A 10122-nucleotide genomic window follows, 5' to 3' on the forward strand; every position below is an offset into this window, starting at 1 on the left:
AACATTTCTAAATGTGCACATTACAGAGAACCACAGCAGCCGGTCTATATCTAAAATAATCCCTCCCACGCTGTGGATGATCAGGGGCGATGAAGTGCAGCTCGTTCTCTGGAGGAATCGTTCTGTGCTGTTCTGCAGGCTCTGACTTTAGTCTTGAAATCTCAGTTATACTATATATCATTTTTACTTTGTCCTCTATTTGCACCAAGAGAGATGCTTGAAAAACCAGAAATCTCATTATTCCGTCTCCCCAAACCCCATCTCTGTCTCGCCCCCACGCAGATTACAGTTCCCACGGTGTAATCCCCTCACATGTAATCTGCTACCTGCCGACCCCTGAGGGCCACGCGGCCGCGGCTCTGCGGTAGTGGAGGAGCGGCGCCAGCAGGAGCGCTGCCAGGTCCCAATGTCCTGAGTTTTGATTAGCAGGGTTAGCTGCAGCTAAGAGGCTGGAGGCAGGATTTACGGACCTGCACAGACATCCTGGGAATGTGTTTGTGTGTCTGTGTGCATTGGCTCCTTTTCTGACCTGCCGCGGTAATCGCCTGAGAATCGAGAACATCTCTTTATTAGAGGTTTGGGAAACATTGGCAGATGATTCCCCGCGTGTGTCTCTCGCCCTGAGAGGGAGAGGTAAAGAAAACAACGGAGGGAGATGAAGAATAAACCGGAGGAATGTTTCACCCTTAATTAGATCCTCTGTGTTTCTCAATTCTTTTCATATGGATCATGAAACGCTCCTGACTCCTTGTTACTTAAAGGTGAACTAGTGAATCGTCTGTTTGGGAAACTCCTGTGACGTCAGAAACGTGGGTCCCAGACGCACGGATTCCTCAGCTCCCTCCTCTCCATGTCTCATTCTCCACTTTCTAACACAACACTGGTTTTCCCTGCAGCCTCACGACGGTCGCTCGGCTTCCTGTAATTTGCTGCTTTGTTTTCCCGCGTGTTTCACTGGAGTTTACCCAGAGGACAGTGCCGTGTTAACCAAACACCAGTTCTTAAAAAACGCACCGAGCCCCGGAGGAGCAATATCACCGTCCAGCTGCTGCTGTGGGGAAAGACGAAGAGGAGCGAGGGCTGAGCAGCATCTAAATTTATCTCCTCCGTGTCTTCCAGGAACAGACAGTGACCTGAGCTGCAGGGGCACCGAAGAGGGAACAATCAGACGTGAACTTTTCACTCACATGCAGCTGTTTCCCTGTCGGACGTTTGGTATTTACTGTCCCGGTGACTCAGGACATGCATGTGTAAACCATGCAGCTTCAGAAGTTGTACATGTGTACGTGGGCAGCTGGACTTGCTTGTGTTTCTTGAAGACGTTTCACTTCTCATCCGAGAGGCTTCTTCAGACCTCACTGACTAACGGGAAGTTTTATTTAGGTTTTTGAGTCGTGGAAACCTCCAGCAGCTTCTGGGTCGTTTTGAATAGTTGAGACCAAAGGTTTTTATCGTTTTCCACCAATTTATATCTTCATTTATCTGTCGACATGTTTCAAGTAGATTTGTATCAATCAACACAAAGACCTTGGACTTCATAGTGCTACAATAAAGTTTTAGTGGAAAAGTCACTATATTTGTAGAACTTCCGATATGAAGTATTAATACCAGTATTAATGAGTAAAACATTTTCAATACCGATATATTGGCTGATATAAATATTGTTATTATTATCGAGCCCTCATGATAAAGAAATTTGATATTTACAGTTTATCTATAAGCTTTATTGTTAACTATAAACACAAATCCAACCAAAGATATAGAACTTGAATTAATAAAATGAACTTTTATTTGGCAAACATATTATATTTGTTTGAGATCTTTATCAGCCAATAAGGCACGAAGTGGTCTCGCTCTATTAATGTGTAATCTTTGGACTAAAAGTAATTTATAATAACAATCTAAGCAGTTTCTTGATGATTTTACACAACAAAGTTGCCAGTAAACTGTGATCATAAGATAAGAAAAATACAGAATAAATGTGGAAACCATATAAAATTACGATTTAAAACAAATGCTGATTTCTTTAAAAGTCCACACCACTGAGAAACTAGAAGCAGGGAGTTTCTGCTCCGCTGCTAAAGAAAAGAACGAATCAAATCAAAATCCCCAAATGAAATTTGTGTAATTGAAAGACTTAAGTAGGAGCTGGACCTTTGTGTCCTGAACATGTGAAGCTCATCCTGCCGCTTGTTTCCACTTTAACTCCGCTGAGTTTATCAAACTAATGAAAAGAGGATCAAAGGAACTGCTCAAATCTCTGGCCAACATTTTTTGACTCTGCAGTCACAGACTTCCTGACTCTGAGAAGTGTTTTCCAACACATCCACGCCGCTGCAGCCATTTATTAAAATCCTCAACCGTTCATTTCCAACGCGTCCAGCGGGAGCAGCTCGTCGGAGTTGGCAAACGTGGCCGAGCGTCAGGAGGAGGGGTCGGCTCAGCCGCCGCTGCCAACAGACGTCAGGCCCGAGGAATAATCACGAGCTTACTGATCAAACAAGTGCCATCAAGTGCAGCTGGAGACACGTTAACCTGTGACACCCATCAGTGCACGGAGCCCGTTCTCCTTGGCAGGCACGCTGTGTTTTTTGGGTAACGCAGGATGGTGCGTGTTCGGAAAAACATTTCAGCCAACTTCAAGACAAATGGTCCATCGTGGCAAATCAGAGCAAAACAATCTGCTTTAATAACCAGGATCGCTGATTATTAAAGCCCAGAACAAGATGGGAAACGGCGTCCGTCAAAGAGGCCAAAGGTCAAATGTCTGTATCGTCCTGCAGGGATTGTTCCAACAGACCCAGGAACCACTTTGAGAACTTTATCTGACTTTCCACCACAGAACCAAGTGGGTGTCAGGGGGTCGTCTTTTCATCGAGAAACGAGATGTTGCATCTATCGCTTTATTTAATGTCACAAACCATGATGGGCTGTGTTATTATTTTATTCTACTTATATTTCCTCAGTTCTCTGAGTTGTTGGCGTGTGTCACGGTTTGATCTAAGCCTTTGTTTTTGTTTCTCTTCACCTCATTGGCCACAGCTCACCTCTATCTGGACTCCTACTGATCGGGGTGTGCGCTCGCTTGTTGTGGTCATGTGATGCAGCAGAGCGAAGGGATTCGCGGTCTTGGGCGAACGTTGCGTATCGCTGGCGCTGCGGTTAAGCCCGTATCAGTCTGAGTGCGATGTCTGGTTTGTGGCTGCGGCCGCTCTAACGGGATTACCCGTTGATCGCCCTCTTACCTGCTCGCCCGGGCCACGCTGTCTATTCTTATACCGCTCGGCCACTTGACCCTGGAATCTCTGTGTGAAAGGGTCACGAGTCACTGAGGTGCTGGTGTTTGAGTAGAGTGCATTGACCAATAATGTCTTTCTGTTCGAATGGAGACAATTAAATATCCTTCCATGATGTCAGATCTTTTAAATGTCCTCTCTGTAACGTCTTGTTTCTTCTCTCTGTCAGAATCGGCTCAGAAGGCGTTCGGCATCCCGCTCTCCCAGGTCATCGCCAACGACCGGGCCTACAAGCGGCAGCAGGACGCCCTGAAGGAGAGCCGCCGGGACTGCCTGGACCTGGAGGCCAGCGTCCTGCGCTTCCGGGCCGAGAAGCGTCAGTTCTTCAACGGGAGCAAACCGCTGGTCGGCTCCTCGTCCATCACGGGCGGCGTCCCCGGGTCGCCCTCCGCCAACTCCGTGGCCCCGGCGCCCATTTTCGAAAACCAGATCAAACCGATGTCGCCCACGTTTCTGGATAACAGCGGCCGAGGGCAGAGGAGGGTGAGAGGACACACAGACACACACACACACACACAGACACACACACAGACACACAAACACACATTGATGCAGAAGGAGGTTTTGACCTTTTCACTTCACAAGTTTCAGTCCCTGGTTTTTTTTTTTAATTCCTGATTTAATCGTTCAGTGTTTTTCTTTTTCCTTTGTTTGGTTTGTTGTGTTTTTTGAAAGAGACTCAAATTCTCTTATCGGTGAAATGAAAACTGGCAGCACTGTTGTTCCTCTTTGCCAATTGTGTGTGTGTGTGTGTGTGTGTGTGTGTGTGTGTGTGTGTGTGTGTGTGTGTGTGTGTGTGTGTGTGTGTGTGTGTGTGTGTGTGTGTGTGTGTGTGTGTGTGTGTGTGTGTGTGTGTGTGTGTGTGTGTGTGTGTGTGCGCTCTGTAATGAAGGCCTCCAGGTCAGCCAGTTAATCTCAGGCTGCATCTCCAGCTGTAAACATTTTCACAACCGATTCCTCAGTTTCCACAGTTGTGTGTTTGCGTTGTGGTGCTGTGTGTGTGTGTGTGCGTTGTGATGCTGTGTGTTTGCGTTGTGATGCTGTGTGTGTGTGTTTTTACCTTTTCTGCACTTCTCTCTGCACTGATGTGAAAGCAGTGGTTACCTTAAGCCTGTAATAAGTGTCATCACAGCCTCAAAGCATCTTAATGGAACCTGAAGCAGCCGTGAAGTGCAGCTCACTGAGGAAAACACACACAGACACACACACACACACACAGACACACACTTGGCTGGACAGAGTGACGGATGATGCAGCAGCAGCTCGGTGTCGTCGCCGCTGCGTCGCGTCTCGTGCACTGACGGAGTGAAGGTTGAAATTAACGTCAGGAGCAGAATGAAGACGAGAGAAGTTTGAGGACGTTTAACTTTTGTACAGTTTCTGTTTTTTAATAAATTCACGTTAAAGCCTCCATCACTTTGACCAGAGGAGAGATTCAGGAGGTTTTCTCCAGGTGAACTGGTCCTGAGCTGGTTTTTGTTTCTGCAGATTCAAACTGGAGAATAATGAACCTTTCTGTTAATGGGATGTTTGGTCACTTACAGCAACAGAATAATATAATAAATCCTGAGTTGTGGTTGTTCAGCTATTGTAGATGATCTCATCTAGATGACAGAGAAGGCAGAATAAATCTTTGTTTTGTTGGCAGTGACTTTGTATGGAAGATTATTGGGGCCAGGAATAAAAGAAAATTAAAGATTAAAGCCAACAAATCCAGTTGGAGCCGTGACTGTCATTCTCACAGTGTTGGTGGAGCCATCGATATTCAGATGTTTCACTTTTCACTTTGTTCTTGATAAGCACAAGTTAGAGAAAATCTGTTTTTTATTCGCAAAATGCAAATAAAATCTTCCCATTTTTCCACTTTTCAGTCGTCACCACAGACCTTCTGCTCATTTCTTTTCATTTTTAATAAATCTCTTCTCATGACTGAGTTCCACTTGGTTGCTGCTGGAAATTCCTCCGTCACTCTGCGTTCCTGTGGAAATGATTTTCAGGTCTCAGACACGGTGATTCATGTTCCTGTGGAATATTAGTTCTCAGCTCTTCTGATATTTATCGGACGGCAGCGTTAAGGATGAGGGATACAAAAAAACAAACAAGGACATTCATCATAAAACGTTCTTTCCATTTCCTGCTGCCAGTGCATCCATTTGTTTTTCTCCTCTTTCTCTCCGTCCTGTCGTCTCCATCGTGTCTGTGTCTGTTTTTCAAATGTCCCGTTAATCTCCAGCGTCTCACCTCAACACTTTGTCCTCGTCCATCATCAGGACCTTTAATAAACTCCTCTCTCCTGCAGGTGGAGGCACAGATCAAACACACGTTGCTTATCATGATTATAAATTCATACCCTGAGTTTTATTACTTATTTAATCTAATTCGAAATACCTGAAAGCATAAATGTCTGATATCAAATTTGTATATTTAATATCTGAAATGTATAACCTGGTAAATACTTCAATCTTTGTATAATAAACTCACCTCAGGTCCATTTATTAGTTTGTTGTGGAGCTTTGAATAAAAATAAAACCTAAGTGAACTTTGAGGTGAAACTTTTTGTTTATAAAGTCAAATTAGTATTTTCCATTTCCCCAAAAGTAAGAGCACTGTAGTGTTGAAAGAGGAACTTGATGCCATCTAGTGGGGAAATGTGTAATTGCATTTAGAGTGTATCACTTGTGTACAGAACTATTTTATTTAGTAAAGCAAGAACAAAATATCACAAAGTTTATTTAAAGAAATGAGAAAATCCGCTCATCTAGAAAGTCTTTAATTAATTGTAGTTCTCTCCTCCTCCTCCTCCTCCGCCCTCAGGGAGGTCTGTCGGTCGACTCCATCTCCGACCTGGTGGAGAGTCAGTCCCGGCTGCTGGAGGCGCTGCAGCTCTCCCACCCGGCCGAGCTGGAGCTGAAGAAGTCCCAGGGCTCGTCCGAGGGCAGGACCCAGACCAAGCTGAGCCTCAACCCCATCTACAGGCAGGTGCCCCGGGTGCTGGAGAGATGCTGCAGCCACATCGAGAACCACGGTCAGGAATCAGCCTGTAGAGCCACAAACTATAAATCCAGATGTGTGGATTTACATTAAAGGACACGATTCTAAGATTGAATCAGTGTAATTGTACATTAATAAATCGTGGATGTGTATTTTGTCGTCTCAGGTCTTCAGACCGTGGGAATTTTCCGGGTCGGCAGCTCCAAGAAGAGAGTGAGACAGGTGACGACACTTTCTCTCCTCATGTGGATTCATTTACAAATACATGAGAAATAAAACTGACAAAACAACAGATGAGAAACGAGTGATTTACTTTTAAAGTTTTTATTTTTTGAATTCTGTGACCTCCCCGACCTTTTGACCTTTTTGACTATTTTTTAATTTGCCGTATGTAGTGTTTTCTGTTTGTCCACATATTTACAAGTCTTCATAATCTGAGTTACATTATATTCTATCTGATCTATTCATGTATTATTCCATTTATTTGTAACCTCTTCATCTGTGAATTGGGTTAAAGACGATGATGACAGGTAGAGGTGTCAGTCACATCATGGGTTCATTTCCCCGTCGTGACGCTCAGTGTGAATTTTCCTCTGATTCGCTCTCGTCCCGTGTTTCCTGTTGCTCTGACTGGAATATAAAAATAATCCTCAAGTGACCAAGTGTCGACGTGTGAGATCCTGTTTTTGAGAAATCGCCTCCATCAGGGGAAAAGTGGCCTCAGTGTGGGAGTAACGTGTGTGTGTGTGTGTGTGTGTCTGTGTGTGTCTGTGTGTGTGTGTGTGTGCGCTCCTCAGCTGAGGGAGGACTTTGACGTGGGCGTGGACCTTCAGCTGGACGAGGAGCACAGCGTCCATGATGTGGCGGCGCTGCTCAAAGAGTTTCTGAGGGACATGCCTGACCCTCTGCTGCCCCGAGAGCTCTACCCCGCCTTCCTGCACGCCAACCGTACGACACACGCTCACGACACTACGTAGAAATACATAAACGCTTTATCTTCTATATCTAAATCCAAACTTGTGACATGAGGACGTTTGACACATTTCTGATAAATTTCTTAGCAGAGATTTGAAAAGTAACTTGTAAAATCTCGTGAACATGTGAATGAATTTGTGATCGTTGAAAATCTTGAATCTTCATCATGAGTAAAGATGGACGACGTCACAGCTCCCCAGAATTGAAGCCAAATCGCCCCCTGGTGGTCGGCTGCAGTTTATGTTTACATCTTTATTCACGGTCTGTGCTGCCGCCACATGATCCCCCTCTTCCTCCTCCTCCTCTTCCTCCTGCAGTGTTGAGAGGAGCCGACCAGCTCCAGTACCTGCAGCACCTCCTCTACCTGCTCCCGCCCTGTAACTGCGACACTCTGCTGCGTCTCCTCACCTTGTTGCACACGGTGCAGAGCTTCGCCCAGGACACCATCGGAACCCAGGACGAGGAGGTACCACATACTTTCAATGGGGAAAAAGCACTTTGTATTATTTATTATAATAAAAAGCTCCCATTGAACATTAAATATCTGGAATGCTCCTTTAAAGGACCACATGGTTTTTATGTTTAAACACTCAAGCTGCTTTTAAAACTGTAATAGTCATATTCAAAATGATAAGAAATATAAACTTCAATTTCTGAAAGGTCAATTCACACATTTCTTTCTTCCTCTCCTCCTTCCTCCTCCTTCCTCCTCCTCCCTCCTCTCCCGTCAGATCCCGGGGAACAAGATGACGGCGGCGAACCTGGCGGTGATCTTCGGGCCGAACCTGCTGCAGAGGGAAAGCGGCGGGGACGTGAGTCCTCACTTGATGGGGATCGAGGACAGCACGGCGATCATCAGCGTCACTCTGGTGCTCGTACAGAACCACAGGAGACTCTTAACAGTACGACGAGAAATATTCAGTCTTATGATTATATCTGTTATTGATGGAAATGAACATGAGTGGATCTACATTCAGAAATATGTCATTTATTTAAGTTTCAATTCACTCAAATCATAGAAAAACGTTTTATTTAAATTTAATCTTGCAGATTTAAAGTTTTGACGTTGTGCACTTGAGTATTTTTCTTATTCTGTCTATTTTTTTATTAGTTTTAAAGCAACACTATGGAACTTTTACTGAGCAACAGCGCCCCCTGCAGAAAACACTAAGTGTGTGTGTGTGTGTGTGTGTGTGTGTGTGTGTGTGTGTGTGTGTGTGTGTGTGTGTGTGTCTGTGTGTGTGTCCAGGTGTCTGCCGAGGTGCAGCAGGAGGTCCTGATGAGTCTGATCCAAACCGACCCGGACATCATCGACTATCTGCTGCGTAGGAAACTCAGGTAACCATGACAACCAGTCCCCTCATAACGCTGCTCTGGCTCCGCCTCCTGTCTTGACCGCTTCCTGTCTCCCGTCAGCAGCAGCCACCTGACAGTAGAGGGCGGCAGTGAGTCCGGAGGTCGCCGGGACACAGGGGCGTCCCTGGACTCCGTGGGGGCGTCCAGCGGGAGTCTGTCCCCGCTGGAGCCCCCCTCGCCTCTGTTCCCCCCCGATGGGAGCGGCAGCGAGGGCACCCTGATCAGCGAGGTGTTCCTCAACGTGCTCAAGCTGAACCAGAACCGGAAGCGGCAGGAGACCAGATTCGGTACCTTGTTTTACTGGAGTCGATATTGTTCGAATCTTTTGTTTAAAAATAGGAATCAGTACAAATTTTGCTTTGATTTTCTGGTAAACCAGCACCGAGGATGTAAAACTGTCCCGTCTCGCTCCTGCAGGTGACGTCCCAGAAGGTAAATCCATCCACCACATGCGCCAGTTCCACTCCCACCACAACCTGCTCAGCCTGGCCCACTCCTCCCACTCTTCCTCCTCTTCCTCCTCCCACTCCTCCTCCGACCCTCACGACCGCAGGGGCCCGCTGGGTGCGGCCCTCAGCTTCACCCTCAGCGGCGGCAGCTGCTCCAGCCTGAGCGGCTCCAGCGAGAGCAGCATCTGGGTGAGGCAGACGCCGCACGAGGAGAGCAAACCGTCGCCCGCCGCCAACTTCTGGGACTTCTTCACCGGGAAAGGGTCGAGCTCGGAGACGATGGTATGATGAAGGGCGAGAGGAAGACGAAGGGAGGCGAGAGGAGGTTGAAGGTGTGTAAGTTGAGGTCAGAGGTCAGAGGGAAACTGGTCCAAGCTCCTGTTGCATTTACAGAAAGGAAAAGTATATTTTCAGGATTAAAAATGCGTCTTAGTCACATCAGACGTCTCAATTTTGAAAAAATCTCAAATGCAGGATTCCTCTTCACCTGAAGGAAGCGTTCCCTCTTTTCTGACCTCATTCCTGAACGAAGAACAGCAACAAGTGAAGAAGGAAAATGTCTGAAAAACACTCGAAACATTTTTTAAAGACAGTTTGAGGCCAAACATTTGAAGCACAAGTTGCTCGGACCTGGACCAGGACCAGGAAAAAGAGTTTCAATAAAACCACCATGAGATTATCAGGAAGTGGATCGCAGTACTAATGTAATACAATGTATATATACTGTGTACATGATGTATTCCTAAGTTTACAAACCTTTTGTCTTTACTATACGTAGACGTGTGTAACTGTAGCTTCACCTGTAACCACCAAAGACCGGACTCCATTTGGTTTCTGTTGTTTTCACCTTTCAGCTCCAGAGGAAGATTTCAACCTTCAGACGATTCATTGTCAATAAAACAGATCAAACACAAACTGTATTAAAGGAAACAAGATGTTTTATCTGCGTCTCCTTCCTGTTTGTTTGTTTGTCGGCAGGATGACTCAAAAATCACTTTTCTCAAAACTTGGTGAAAGCTGTGATATGAGTCAATTCTATTTTTGATATCAAGGTT

The 10122-nt window shown here is 45.8% G+C and overlaps 1 protein-coding gene across 5 annotated transcripts in view; it reads left to right on the plus strand.

Annotated features, from left to right (window-relative positions):
- The window catches only part of arhgap36 (Rho GTPase activating protein 36), a 35749-nt gene extending 25740 nt beyond the window's left edge, over positions 1-10009 (plus strand). For 4 of the 5 annotated variants that reach the window (XM_035148819.2, XM_035148823.2, XM_035148824.2 and 1 more), the window contains exons 4-12: positions 3466-3779; positions 6111-6321; positions 6454-6509; positions 7085-7235; positions 7580-7728; positions 7994-8164; positions 8512-8600; positions 8679-8905; positions 9036-10009. In XM_035148819.2, coding sequence (XP_035004710.2) covers positions 3466-3779; positions 6111-6321; positions 6454-6509; positions 7085-7235; positions 7580-7728; positions 7994-8164; positions 8512-8600; positions 8679-8905; positions 9036-9355 — 1688 coding nt within the window. In that variant the 3' untranslated portion in view covers positions 9356-10009. The remainder of the gene's footprint in view (positions 1-3465; positions 3780-6110; positions 6322-6453; positions 6510-7084; positions 7236-7579; positions 7729-7993; positions 8165-8511; positions 8601-8678; positions 8906-9035) is intronic. The other variant, XM_035148820.2, reaches the window with a different exon arrangement.
- Positions 10010-10122: the final 113 nt, after the last annotated feature.

This window comes from Hippoglossus stenolepis, chromosome 23 (genome assembly GCF_022539355.2).
Source record: "Hippoglossus stenolepis isolate QCI-W04-F060 chromosome 23, HSTE1.2, whole genome shotgun sequence".
Taxonomy (NCBI): Eukaryota; Metazoa; Chordata; class Actinopteri; order Pleuronectiformes; family Pleuronectidae; genus Hippoglossus; species Hippoglossus stenolepis.